The sequence below is a fragment of the Podarcis liolepis genome (genome assembly GCF_965112155.1).
Source record: "Podarcis liolepis genome assembly, chromosome: 4".
In the NCBI taxonomy this organism is placed as follows: Eukaryota; Metazoa; Chordata; class Lepidosauria; order Squamata; family Lacertidae; genus Podarcis; species Podarcis liolepis.
In genome coordinates, this window is record NC_139558.1 from 78,490,704 (window position 1) to 78,505,515 (window position 14,812).

The following is a 14,812-nucleotide window of genomic DNA, read 5'->3' on the forward strand; positions in this document are numbered from 1 at the left end:
GTGCTAAACAGGAAAGGCCCAATTCTAATTCTTCCTATAGCTATTGCTGCAGTGATATACTATATAAGGCAAACAGTGGAAGATTCCCTCCACCACAAGAAGCTCAATTCAAGTTACCAAACTTTTATTTTCTTTTTGCTTCTCTCGCAATTCCTCCACGTTTTCTCCCAAAGGGAACAACCAAATACGCAACTCTACTCACGTGCTTTTCCTTTTCCTTTGCTAGAGTCATCTTACCACTTTAGCAATCCGAGTGTCATAGGAGGAGGCTCTTAATAAAAAGCTAAGAAATTAAGTGGGAAGTGATGGATCTAACCTGCCCTGGCACACTCAGAGTCCCACCAGCTGCTCATCTCCTTTTCTGCACATGGACCTGTCTCTTTGCTCTCAGACAAGGAGAATACAAATAAAATACAAAAACAAATGAATACAAATAAAAAATCTATTTCAAAGGACCCATAATACATCGTAGGTGCACTACAAGTGCACACCTCCAGAGCGTTACAAATTGCAGACCCAGGCGTCGTGCGCCTCTGTGAAGTGCCAGAGCTACTGATGCACCCTGGCCAATCACTGCCATAGCCACTGGACTTGGATCAGGCCTGGTGGCAGCTGGCTGGGAGAGCAGCTTAGGATCCAGCAGATCCTAGGCCAGCTCCATCCCATCCTGTCCTCATGAGGTCCCATTTGGGGAATCTGCTGCTGTGCTCTGCCGGCAGGGATACCACAAGAGCACTGAATGAGAAGGTCTGAGTCACTTGCGAGGCTGAACTGGCAGGAGCAAGCTGAGGGGTTCCTCCACTAAGTCCAAACCCGATTCCCAGCCCAGCAGTAGCGTTTCATAATCAAAATATAAAATAGCCATTATACTTTGGTATATATATTTTTTCCTTTTATCATTTTTACACAATAATTGCTTTAAATATGTGCACCTCTTCCTACTTACTATGTTTACCTCAGAACCATAAATGTGTTTTATAGTGCAAACTCCATGCTGGGCTGCATGGTTACTTATTCATGCCTTAAGTTCATAGTAGCAAAGTGTGTATATCCCCCAACCTAAATCAAAGTGAATACTACAAAAATAGAGAAATAAAATATATTGACAATAGAGAATGAATCAAATGTTTATTCCTTTAATTCCAGATTCTTTTGAGGTAGGTATGTGTTAAATAAATTAAAAAATTAAAAAGAATAGAATTGCCTACCATTTTATAGGGGTTCTACCTTGTGGATAATTATAGCTTAAGTCAATGTTGTACCAAGATTTTGGCGTCGCTAAACATTTTGATTGTTTAATACTTTGCTTTGTCAAGGGTATGCTAACAGCTTTCTCATGTGTGTAAAATATTTTAGTAATCCCTCAGGATCTGGCTTATCTGATGCAGATTGCACTGCAAGACCTCACAAAACATTCATGAAAGGAAAGCATGACCCATTTCTTAATCTTTTCCAGGCATCTTCCCAACTACTGGAACAACAATAAAATAAATATTTACATTTTTTTATTTTACTCAGGTTTCATAGGCTACTCAACCTTTTCGGTCTTTTATAGTTCAGTATGGGGTACGGTAAAGGCAGGCCAGAATTATTTGGGTTGTTTGCACAAGATACCTTCAGTAAAAATATTTGCTTAAATAATTATTTAGTGTAGAAATAATAAACTGGCCTTCCTATTGATATGACAAGGTGCAAGATAGGTATGAAATGGTGTGATAAGATTTTGCAGTTTCCGCTATAGCTGCCGGAACAGCTGCTGAATTTGGAATAATATGGTTTGAAAGAACAAACTAACATTTTATTTAAATATGTTTGTGATTAGTCTTAACAGGAAAGGAATGCTGTCTAGTGATCACAGCAGGGATCGGAATCATGAGAGGAGAGGTTCACTCCTGGCTTTGATGGCACGAAGCCTTGCACACACAAAAATACTAGAATGTTTCCCTCTGTTTCATGACCTCTACAAAAAAAGATACAAGTTCTGGGTATGAACTTGTTTTCACTGCTGCTTTTAACTGCTGCCTTTTATTGTGATAGGCCTTAGTCCAGTGTTTCCCAAAGTACTTCCCCCATGGACCACTTGAAAATTGCCAAGGATCTTGGCAGACCACTTCTTCTGCATACTGTAGCAATTGTAATGTGCTATGCTAGATGCTGTATAATTTTATTCTATTTTATTTGGCTTCTTGTATTTATTTTATATTGTGTTTTGTTGCATTCCATAGAATTCACACTGTAATACAATGAAATATAATGTGAGAATTAAAGGAAGCAATAAAAACACAATTAAAAAAAAATCATTATTACTATTCAATGCGATGGATGTGCCAGTTCCCAACTTCAACCTCTAATCTACAGACACACTGCAGACCACCTAAATGAAGCTTGTGGACCACTGGTGGTCCACAGACCACAGTCTGGGAACACTGCTTTGGTTGGTTTTATTGTACTGGGAAATTGCCCTGGGATACATTTTGACTAGAAAGCGGAAGAGACATGCTCTAAATAAATAAAATTAAAATGAGCCCATAAATTATTTCTAGACAAGTATTGTGAAATCTAATGTCAAGTCAGAAATGTAGGGAACGAGGCCCAATACCCTCACTGAAGTACTTCAAAGATGGATGTTAGATTTAGAACTATTGTGGATTGCTATTTATTATTAATTATTATCATTATTAAATTTATTACCTGCCCTTCACCAGCAGGTGCCAGGGCATATTACAACAATAACTAACTAACTAACTAACTAACTAACTAACTAATAGGAATAGAGTTGTTGTCCCTTGTCCTCACTGTTGTTTATTATGACATTGGAAATATTGCTTCAGAATATGAGAAACAGGGAAATCAAAGGTATTGGGGTGGCACGTAGCGTCTATAAATTAAGGGCATTTGCTGCTGATGTGCTGTTAATAGTAGAACAACCTTTGGAGAGCGTTCCCAAAGCCTTAGAAGAAATTAAAAGGTTTGGAGAAGTTGCGGGTTTCAAAATACACTCAGATTAAACCAAAATTTTGGGTAAAAAACATGGATGAGCAGCGGAAATATTTTTTAGAAAGGATGTCTGGTTTAAAAATAGGCAAAAAAGTTAAGTATTTGGAAATTTGACTGACAGTAAGAAATCTTAATCTTTTTGAAAATAATTATATTAAATTGTGGAAAGAGGTTAAGAAAGAGTTGGAGATATGGGGGAGAATGAAACTCCCTGTTAGGTAGAATCTCAGCCATTAAAATGAATTTACTGCCTAGAATGCTGTTTTTATTCCAATCAATTCCAATTGTAAACAATTTAAGCTGCTTCAAAGAATGGAAAAATATATTTCTAAATTTATCTGGCGGGAGGAAAGCCAATAAATAAATATAAAATTATGATAGATACAAAAGAAAGAGGAGCTTTGCTCTGCCAGATTTGCAAATGTATTGTGAGACAGCCTGTTTGTGCTGATTAAAAGAATGGATTGTATTGGACAATGTAGAAATCTTAGAGGGTCATGACTTAAAATTTGGTTGGCATTCATGTCTCTGGTATGGGAAGGCTAAAATCTATAAGAGTTGTATGAACCACATTATTAGGAAGAATTTGAATAGAGTTTGGGAGAAATATAAAAAATCTGCTGGAAATAAAAACACCTTTATGGCTATCTCCCATTGAAGCAATTACAATTAAGAGAGATAATATGGACAGACAATGGGTGACTTACAGGGAATTGCTGAATTTTACGGGGGGTGGGGACAGACCCAAACTGAAATCAATGGAAAGCTTAAGAAGTCAAGTTACTGACTGTTTGCAATATCACCAGTTACACGACATATTAGATAGAAAGAATGGATTTCTGGACCAAAGCTCACAATTTGAAAAAGAACTCTTACAAAATAAGGATGAACTTTTGGCTAAAATGTATTGTTTCCTACTAGAATGGGAAACAAAGGACGAGCTTGTTAAATAATCTTATGGGGTCATTCAAATGTATTCAAATAAGCATAGGATCTCCCAGTTTAGTTGCTCACATTTCTCCTTAGTGACAGGCACAGTAGAGAATGCACAAAGAGGTTTACCCCTGAGCAATGTCTAAACAGGACCACAGTATGATTTCTTTTTTCTATAGAAGCAATTCTTATGACTCTTCTTCATTAAGGAGAGGTTCAATTTTTATTATTATTATTATTATCTAGAACTGTGATTTGCTATTACTTATTGTGATAACAATATAATGGTGAGACCGTTCAGATGTTCTCCACGTGTAGAAGCTATGCATGGATAACGGGACAGTGTGACTGTCTTGCTAGCCCCACCGGCACTGGACCTGCCCTCTGTACATCCATGAATAGGCATCCTAAGAATCAGGAAACTGCATACGCTCGGGCAATTAAAAATGGCTGCTAACACTGGAGAAGTTGACGTCTCCTCTCCCTTCCCAGAAGAATGTAACACCATGACATAATATGCTTCTGCAGTGGCACTATGGGTTGGCATGCCTCCAGAGAGCCCAGGAAGTGCCAAATCTGTTTTAAAATATGCTTTATAAGCTGAGGGAACGAGAAGGGGAGAGGGGAACCTCTGCCGCTGGCTTTGTAAGACCACAAGGTTTAAAGACACTGTCCACTGAAAACGTAGTGTTTCTTTCCGCCCCCTAAAAATGTGCCTGGAAATATTCATTCAGGACTTGATTATTCACCGTAGGCAAAGTGTTTCTAAAACATAATGCTATTAGACTTAAGAGTGTTACTTCTTACAAATTATAGGTTCCAGGCATTGTAGAGTCATTTTGTAATTTATGTACCATACTGCAATTAACAATGATTGCTGAAACTAGAGCTGTCAGCTGCTCCCCCCCCAAAAAAAAATCTTCTTACTGATATGACACCAGAAGATTGCTGTTATTTACTTCCTGACATTCCATTTGCCCACTCTTTAGTCTTCTGCAGAGAAATACAGAAAACACTGCATAGATGTACTTGTTTACCATTTCGCTGGCCAATTTATTGTAGGATCAGTTGATCCCACTGCGTAGTTCCTCAAAGTCAGCATTCTGCTACCAACAGGGGCAAGTGGATGCCTAAAGGCACTCATTGGGAAGGCAAGGAGGCTGCCTTCATAAAATCTTATAGAGTTGGAAGGAACCCAAGGGTCATCTACTCCAATCCCCTGCAACATTCTGCTGTTGAATGTTCCCGGCCTCTTGTATTTAGATAAATGCTGCTTCTGTACACCTGTAATTTCCTTTCATAGAGGTCAGTTAGCATCTCTGTTTGTCGACTGCCACTTGCTTGATTACTTTCAGAATGGAATCTCATGCAAACAGGGTAGCACTTTAGAATCAGCATCTTAACATTTTCACATCTAGCTCATATCTTTTGTCACTGAAATAGCTAGCTAGCTAGCTAGCTACATAGATAGATATAGATAGATAGGTAGATAGATAGACAGATAGATAGATACAGTGGTACCGCGGGTTACATACGCTTCAGGTTACAGACTCCGCTAACCCAGAAATAGTACCTCGGGTTAAGAACTTTGCTTCAGGATGAGAACAGAAATTATGCTCCAGTGGTGCGGCAGCAGCAGGAGGTCCCATTAGCTAAAGTTGGTGCTTCAGGTTAAGAACAGTTTCAGGTTAAGAATGGACCTCCAGAACGAATTAAGTTCTTAACCCGAGGTACCACTGTGTGTGTGTGTGTGTGTGTGTGTGTGTGTGTGTGTGTGTGGAGCTTAGACAGAATTTCTGCTTCAGTCTGTTGCCTGATCAAAAACATTTGCTTATATTAAGAACTGCTTGCTTGGAAAAACTCACACTTCCATGCATTCAGCTGTGTTATTACATTTATAAACCTTAAGGCGGTATCACTTCCTTCTCTTTAAAGCAGCACAGTAATTTAAGAAAGTGGTTATGCTTATCTTCTGCCAGTCAAGCACTTTGTGCATTAACAAAATATAATTTTTCCCTTCGGCAGATGGGCGTGTGTGATGTACTTCACATATGTCAATATTAGTAGTCCTCCCCAGTAGGTGATGGAGCTACTTTATTTAGCAGGGTGCATGACTGGAAGTAAAAGGGGGGGAAAACCCATTTACACTTTAATGAGTAGCGACAATGCAGCATGTCAAAGTCATGTACTCATTGCACTTTAGGAATCAGCATTATACAATTTTGCACAGGAAAACCACATTAAAGTACCACTCTTAAAGGAAATCTAGCATACCATAAAGGTTGCAAAAATACTCCTTGTATGAATGCCTAGTGGCATTTTGTACAGGAAGGTCCAATCAAGGTGAAAAGAAGCAGATCACCTGATGGTTTGTTAGTGCAGAGATAATATATGTATCTATGACAGTCTCTTTCATTAGCTTTTCAACTTGTCAAACAATAAATGCAACCTTTGACCTCATGTATGTCTTGAATAAAGCTTGAGAAGTCTGAAATATCTCACTGGTAGAACACCTTGATTGATATTTTGGCTAACTTTTTAAACTTTCAATTAAAATACATAATTAAATATGAAGGAAGGAACTATGACAAATGCTGCATTGTAAAGAAAATACAGTGCAGTAATTGTTCGCTAAAACACTGTTGGTTAAAGTGGGCAATTGGATATATTGAACAAAAAACAGAAGCCACATTTTATAGCTGTCAATTTTGGACTTTTCTTTACAGCAACAGTGAAATGCCTTGTATATTGTCCTGATTTCTAGGTCCTTAATGTTCCAAAGCACTATTCCCGAGGCTGTTTTGACTAATTATAGAAATAATTACCTACTTTGAAAGTACATTTATAGGTCACTTCCTAGAAAAAAAGAGGGAAGGAAATTCCTTGTTTTAGGGCAAAAGTGCACAAAAAAAGAATATGTGTGCGCATGTCTATGTATTCTAAACCTTTTTTTAAAAGCATTTATAAACCACTTAACAGATAAAAATCCTAGCATCGTACAGAAATGCAATAAATAAAACCCAGTAAAACAGTGTTATAAAAACAGATAAAAAGAGGAACTCAGTAATAACAAGTCCAATCTTAAATTAACAAGGCAGATGACTGGATATTTGTTGGATTTTAACGAATTACTCCTTCAAACTAAACTTCAAAAATTGCCAAGAACTGTGAAAGCATTTAGCAGTCGCCTTATTCACTGCTGTGCTTTTTAGCCCAAACAGAGAGGTGAAATTGACAACTAGTAGTCAAAATGCACATTCCTCTTTATACAAAACTAGAATCCCTTGCACTTAAGAGTACATAACTAAACATCTCTGTTCAGTTCAATGGAGCTTTACTCCCAGATAAGTGTATACAGTGGTACCTCGGGTTAAGTACTTAATTCGTTCCGGAGGTCCATTCTTAACCTGAAACTGTTCTTAACCTGAAGCACCACTTTAGCTAATGGGGCCTCCTGCTGCCACTGCGCCCCCGGAGCACAATTTCTGTTCTCATTCTGAAGCAAAGTTCTTAACCCGAGGTATTATTTCTGGGTTAGCGGAGTCTGTAACCTGAAGCATATGTAACCTGAGGTACCACTGTATAGGATTGCAGCCTGTTTTGAAGTGTCTGTTTTAAAATATGATTTAAATTAAGCTGCAGCCATTTAACAAATAATTGCCAATTAATCCAGTACTAGCAATAGTCTATTGAAGTTATTAGTCTAGATCCAAAGAACTGGATCCCAAGGGTATTTTAAACTTCAAATTTTTGTTTCTTGATTTGCAGTCCTTCATGCTACATTTTTACCAACTGGGACATTCCGAGGTGGGGGGGTGCGGTCTGCCCCGGAGGCCATTCCAAAGGAGGGGTGACAAAATGCCAACCCCCAATTGGCAGCACCTCCCGGGGTGCGTGCCACGCCCCCTGTGGACAGCGCACCACGCCCCCTGGGATGCGCACCATGCCCCCTCAGATGCACGTCAGTTGCTCCACCTCTGTCACCAACAGGGATCCCCTCCCCCCGCGCCCAAGGCTCCTGGCCCTGTAGGAGTAGAAGGGATTTCCATTCCTATTTTCGTGGGGGACTGAAGCCTTTTCCCTTCTTGCAGTGAGCATCTGGCTCCCTAAACACTGCTACACATACATCTATTTTGGATCCAACTTGACTTTGAGATTGGGTGTGGTGTGGTAAGTAAAATTCCAATGGTGCACCCAGCCACAGGTGATTTTCTGGAAGATGACCAATAATATGATAATAACTTCTGCATTCGTATAGTATTGTTTAATTCCCAAAGTACAACACATAGCATCGCATCGTAAACTAGGCCAAAATCATTATACCCATATAGGGATTGAGGACTAAAGCAAATGAGCGCATGGCTAAAATGAGGTTTCAATTGGGGATTTTCTGGTGCACAACTCATATTTGTAGCCATACACTTTCACCAGCTCCATTTTAAATGCAGCGTAAGAGTTGCAATGCATTTAGGCATGCTTTAAGCCTATTGAAATTCATGAGCATAAATGGACTTTGATTATGTTTGCAGTATTTTAAGAATGGTTATCACTAGAACAGAAACATTCATAGTTCTATACAGCAATGACAACTACACCTCTTGGCACTTTTACATGTGCTTCTCCTTGCATGTGCTCTGTGCCATGTAATGGCATTTACACATCTCTGATAGGTGCATATTTGCGACAGTTTCTTCCAGCCAGCAGTTTGCTAGATATTGGACAGGACTTTAGCAGCAGCAGCAGCACAAATCCTTTAAAACTGGCTGAAGCTGATGTCATCAGTATTAGTATCATGACATAGTATCACACTTAAGATATTTTAATAGAATCAGCCTGTTCTATTGCAGTGAGAGGAGTTTATCTCGACAGAGATATACGTATGTATGTAAATTAAGGTTACCAGATGTCCCCGTTTCCTGGGGACAGTCCCCAGATTTACAAATCAGTCCCCTGACAAGATCCATCCCCATCAACTGAAGTTGAAAAGTGTCCCCGGATTCATTGAAAAAAACCTGGTAACCATAATGGGTATATGGGTGTGGGGTTTTTTGGGTTTGTGTGATACACACAAACACACATATACACACGCTCTCTCTCGCTCTCTCTTTCTGCCATAAGCTAACAAGATGGGAAATTAAATTCTAACCTAAGATCACTGTGCAAATGAAACAATACAAATCATGAGGATAATACAATCCTATTGTATTACTGTAATTTATTTCAGTGATAATTATTCCCTAGTTAAATGTACACAGGAGAGAAGCCTAAACAGAGCAGCAACACACCAACATCAACAAAATCCAAAGCTGCAGAGGAAGGGAAATAAACATTTTCTGAAACTTTTTAAAAACATAAATTGAGCAGGCTAATTGGATCTTGCTGGTGAGAGAATACCGTAGCACAGAGTGATCCTCAAAAAGCCGTGTTCCTGATAGACTACAATCCCATAGCAGATAGTGATGGCACCTGATTTTTAACACCATAATGAAATTAAGTCTCAGATAGGGAAAATACATTAAACTTCATTCAAAAATTATTAAAACAATAGGAAACTCTATCTGCCTTCTGTATCATAAACTATTTGGTACAGTAGATGTGCTGCAGATGTAGCAACCATAACTTCATTTACAACGTATCTTAGGTTATTTTTTCATAAAGGATATTAATTTAAGCAAATCAATGCTTTACATGTACAAGAAGCAACTACCAAAATGCAGAACTGTTTGGGACCTTTCAGTGAACTCAGGTTCTTACAAACAGCAATAACTCTTTGGGAAATACAGGGAGTTAAATGTTCTGGTGGACCACATTCCTCCAAAGGAACAGCACATTACACTAAGTATTCTTGGACACCTGCACACATGCCAATTCAGTGAGTCAAAGCTGACTCATACATTACCAAACTTTCTATTTCCTCTTACACCTATCCACTTTTACTTGGTTTCCATCCAATTTTCAGGTTTGGCAAGTCTCATTAGCTTATGAAAACTTATGAAACCATAATCAGAAATACAGTTAGGGAACCAAATTAATTTATCTGTTTTTATAAGAAGGATTTTATTTCCCTCTATCCCAGCAGGTTATGAATTAATTTCTATTTGTTTTTGTGTGGTCTAGGAAAGCACATGAAAAGTGTGCTTCTCTACACAGTTGGATCTAATGAAAAAAATCCTTATAACTTTTTCACACTGAACTTAATGCAACTGTGATAGTTCAGTTGGTAGAAATCTCAGGGCCATAGGTTAAAGCCCTACATTGGGAGAAAGATTCCCGTGTTGTAGGGATTGGCCTAGATGACTTCATGATCCCATCCAACACTTCAAGTCTATGATTCTTTGAATATTCACACTAAGTGATTACTGCTATGAGCAATTTTGCTTAATGATAGTGTGTCTTGCGTTGATGACACTGTTGTTGTAATTTAAAAGGTACAAAAAGAATATGCATTCTCAAAATCTCCTGTTTGGTTCCCCTCAACCCAACGTTTTAAACCAATTGATTAAACTCAAGTGCAGGCCATTAAAACTTGCTAAAAATCTTGCTCTACAGACTGAAATCCACCACTTAACACCAATATCCTTGCCTTGTCATTGGGAATCTTGCATAGGCCTCCCTAAGCAATTACAAACAGGTGTAATGGGTTTTGGGGCACCATCTTCTTTAAAAACATACATGCCGCTTGAAATGATGTGTTGCTTTCATTGTGAACCTAAATAATAGAGATCCTGCCACAGATCCTTTTATGTTGCCATCCATTTGTCTTGGGAGACCCTGGAGGAGTGTGCCTTGGGGAGCGAAGTCAAACCGTTGGAGAATTACAGTGTATGCTGTGGCTGTGGAGACCGATACAGGAGAGGCACATCCCCTTACATAGTAACAAGTAATGTTACTTTTCCTCCAAGAAGGGTGCTTTTTCCTTTCATAAAAATAATTCCGACAAACAGGTAGCTGAAACATACCTTTGAAAGATCTCTGAAGTTTCCTGGCAAGGTTAGATCCAACTCCTCTGATTCATAATTTGTTAATACCCATGGAAATACAGGGTATTGGTTTAGATCATTATATGTACGTCCTGAAAATGGTGGAGGGAAACGTGGAAGATATGGAATGGTTATTAAACAGGACAACTGAACAAATGATAAAAAACAGAATACACCAATCAAAGATTTTTCTTCACATCCGTGTAATATCACATTCTGAATTTCACCTATTTTGAGAAAAATAGCTACACAAAACAATGGGTCAGTGTGTCTGGCTGCTAACCAGAAGGTTGGTGGTCCAAGCCCACCCAGGTACAGCTGTGGGCAGGATTCCTGCATTGCAGGGGGTTGGATTAGATGACCCTCAGAATCCCTTCCAACTCTACAATTCCATGATTCTATGAAAATTATAGCATAAGCAGGCTACCATTTACATATATTTTATTTGCATCCAAGTTCTTTCCATGTAGAATAAACATGCATTGGGGGATGTAGAATCACAGCAGCAAACACAGTATACATGTGTAAACTTTCTCTTCTCAATCAGGAATCCTGACCCTGGGGTACCTGGTTGTGCAAAGAAAGAACCTACACACAAACAAATTACAGTCATACCTGGGGTTACAGCCGCTTCAGCTTGTGTTTTTTCGGGTTGCGGACCGCCAAAACCTGGAAGTACCGGAACGGGTTACTTCCGGGTGTCGGCGGCCGTGCATGCGCAGAAGCGCTAAACTGCACTTTGCACATGTGCAGAAGCACTGAATTGCAACCCGCGCGTGCACAGACGCGGGTTGCGAATGCTGCGGGTTGCGAACGTGCATCCCGCATGGATCACATTCGCAACCCAAGCGTCCACTGTATATACATGTAAGCTCTGTGCAAAAGATCCAATGGACACGTTGAGATCAGAATGGGACCACTCCCTCCTCCCTCAACAGCCATTCACTCTACCCTGTTTGGTCACTTGCAAAGGACTTGAATGCAAATCTCAGATACAACACCCTAAGACCTGTGAGCATCTCCAAGCTTAATGCAGCTCACAACCCCTGTTTTGCAGCCTGTCATGTATATTAGACACACGCACACCCTTTTCTCAATCCTAGGGAGGCATAAAATCAGACCTTTTCTTTGCAAGGTAAGCTTAACGAATTGCAGGTTATACAACCTTGCATTCTTTAGCAACACCTCACACATTTAGGCAATGCAAACGTTTTAGCACTCTTGATATGATGCAGTTCCATCAGAAGAAACAGTTGGAGAGCCCATGTCAGGACCAGCACACAGACAACGGAATCTGCACAGCTTACTTTGTGTGTGCATCTGTTGGGGGAAAGGAACTTGCTTCCCTTACTCTGTGAGACATCAGGCATTGCAGTTGCCTGCGGCACAGCACTAAGCCAACCAGGAGAGGTTTAAAAAGGAATTTGTTTTTCCCCCATGCAGTCCTTAGTTGTTTGTACATAAGACTTTTCATAGATTTATTCCTTATCCAAATAATGAATTGTAGAAATGCAAACCTCTATTGGTGTATGTTTTACCTTTACTGAAGGAGCAGATTTTCCTTCAACTAGGCTTATAGAGATTAATGTTAAAGGCTGAATATTAAATATTGCAAGCCTATGACACTAATCTACTTGAACAATAAAAACTGAGGCACAGAAAATGAGATCTCAGAAATACTGGAATATGTTTCTTCATTAAAAATAACTTTTTAATTAAACCATCCAATTTAATGTTTTTATATGGCACTTCAGTCTTGAAGGTAAAGTGATGTAGAGACAGCTGACAAAGAAATTATAACTGCAATTCCTTGGTGAAAATGTTAATGACAGCAAAATATTGTTTAATTAGATGATTGCAGCATCTGGATTAACACTCTTTAAAAGCGATGTTCCTGTGCTTGTCTACTTCTTCACACTTTACAGACATTTTGTCATCTCTAGGTCATTAGGAAAGAATTTTTAATGGTTTTTCTAGATGCAAGCAGTTCAAGTTACATCTAATTAGATGACAATAATAAGCCCAACACATGCAGTAGCTAAATATATACATAATTAACCAGTGAGGGCTTGTACATCACAGAGTAAAAAAGTGGAAAATGCTAAGTGGAGAGGGAAGAAGTAGGGCTGAATTCGTTACCTGAATATGTCAATTTTCTACTAACATGTTAAAAATACTTTCCATCCGAAAGAAAGAGAATATTGTTCACCCTTTTTAGTGTATGATTTTCAGCTAACTATATGTGTGAATATTCATTTTTACTAATTAGAGTTTTAACATTTTATATGTTTTAGTTAAGAAATACTTTCCACCTCTTATAGAATATCATTTACAACCAAGTCTGCATGCTCTTCTTCCACATTCATTATTTTCTGTTGTGACATATGAGGTATATTATTTTTTATTTTATCTATATCTATATCTATATCTGAAGCATGATTAACCTGCTACCTAAAAACAGATGCAAGTACTGCAGTAAGACATAATTCTGGCTGCTAGACTGAACCACCTGACTCTTCCATCTTTTCCAGTGTAAGGATCTTTTATTAATATTATAGTAATTAAAGTGAGAGCGTACTGTTCTTTTTAATTGCTTATTACATATAGCACCTTTCATTTTCTAGTGAGAAAAGTGGTGCTGAATCAGTAAAAGTAGTGATTTCTCCTTCTCCTCTCTATAAATCAGGGGATTCCTGAGAATTGTGCAGAGTCAGAATTTTATAAATAATTCTGACTCTGCTCAATTCTCAAGAATTCCCAGTCAGGAAGTCCTACGTCTACAAAATGAAGACAAAAGCCAGGGGCAGGCAGAGTATAAAACTTAGACTGACTGATAAGTAGCAGAGTGCCATGTTTACCTTTGGAAAAAGAAAAAGAAACCACACAGCGCTGTAAACATGATGAAATATGTCCAGTGACAAGAGGGGCAGAGAAGAGGTGAAGACCTTGGGAGCAGAACGAAGTAGAGAGAAAGCAACTGGGTATGCTTGTCAAAAGAAGAGCTTTCAGACTCCGAACAACCATTTTGACTGCAAACTACAGATACAGTTATGGAAGCCTTACTTTTAGCAACTTCCTTGCTGGTTTGTTATTGTTATTTTATTAGTGAATAGATTTTGCAGTTCTTTGATTGATTTAGAGCATTATTTTAAAATGGATGAGATTAGTATATGAGGAACGTCTGCAAATCCATTAAGATTAACTAGAGTGCAATCCTATTCTTATTTATGAAGAAGCAAGCCCACAATGGGGCTTACTCCCAGTTAAATATGTGTAGGATTGCAGCCTAAGCCCCTCTAAACTCAGTGGCACTTACTTCTGAGTAGACATATACAGGATTACACTGTAAATCTCCTAAAGCTCTAATCTGTAAACATATTATTATATTCCTATTCTGCTTTGTGAACAGATTAAGAAAGACTCATGTAGTGAATCTCATTTTTGCATCAATAACTTCTATTGAGCTCACTGAATACAGATTTAGATCTGGTCCCTAACCATTATTACCATCCATGACAGCTATGTTACTTACTCCTTTATCATCAAAACTTTATTTGATGAGGAGTGTAACTGCATCAAGAAGGTGCTTAACTCCCTCAAACAAATGGATAGGCAAATGGAAGGAAGAAGGAATAGCTAGCAGTAAATGTAACACATTTTTGTTTTTAAAGGTATCCACAGAAAATCCAGAATCCATGTCAAGCTAGTTAGCTTAATGTGTATGGGTAAACTGGTGGAAAGCATGAATGAAGGAAAATATCAATCATATAGAAAAACAAGTCTTGCATAAGATGAAATAACATGGTTTCTGCATATACAAGTCCCATCTCTCTCTGTTAGAGTTCTTTGAGAAGGTTAAGCATGTGGATAGGAGTGTATACTAGAGATGGATGGTTTAGCCT

General features: G+C 38.6%; 1 protein-coding gene across 7 annotated transcripts in view; it reads right to left on the minus strand.

Annotated features, from left to right (window-relative positions):
* NBEA (neurobeachin) overlaps positions 1-14,812 on the minus strand; it is a 356,767-nt gene that overhangs the window by 65,130 nt on the left and 276,825 nt on the right. For all 7 annotated transcript variants that reach the window (XM_083498846.1, XM_083498847.1, XM_083498848.1 and 4 more), the window contains one exon: positions 10,890-11,002. In XM_083498846.1, coding sequence (XP_083354972.1) covers positions 10,890-11,002 — 113 coding nt within the window. The remainder of the gene's footprint in view (positions 1-10,889; positions 11,003-14,812) is intronic.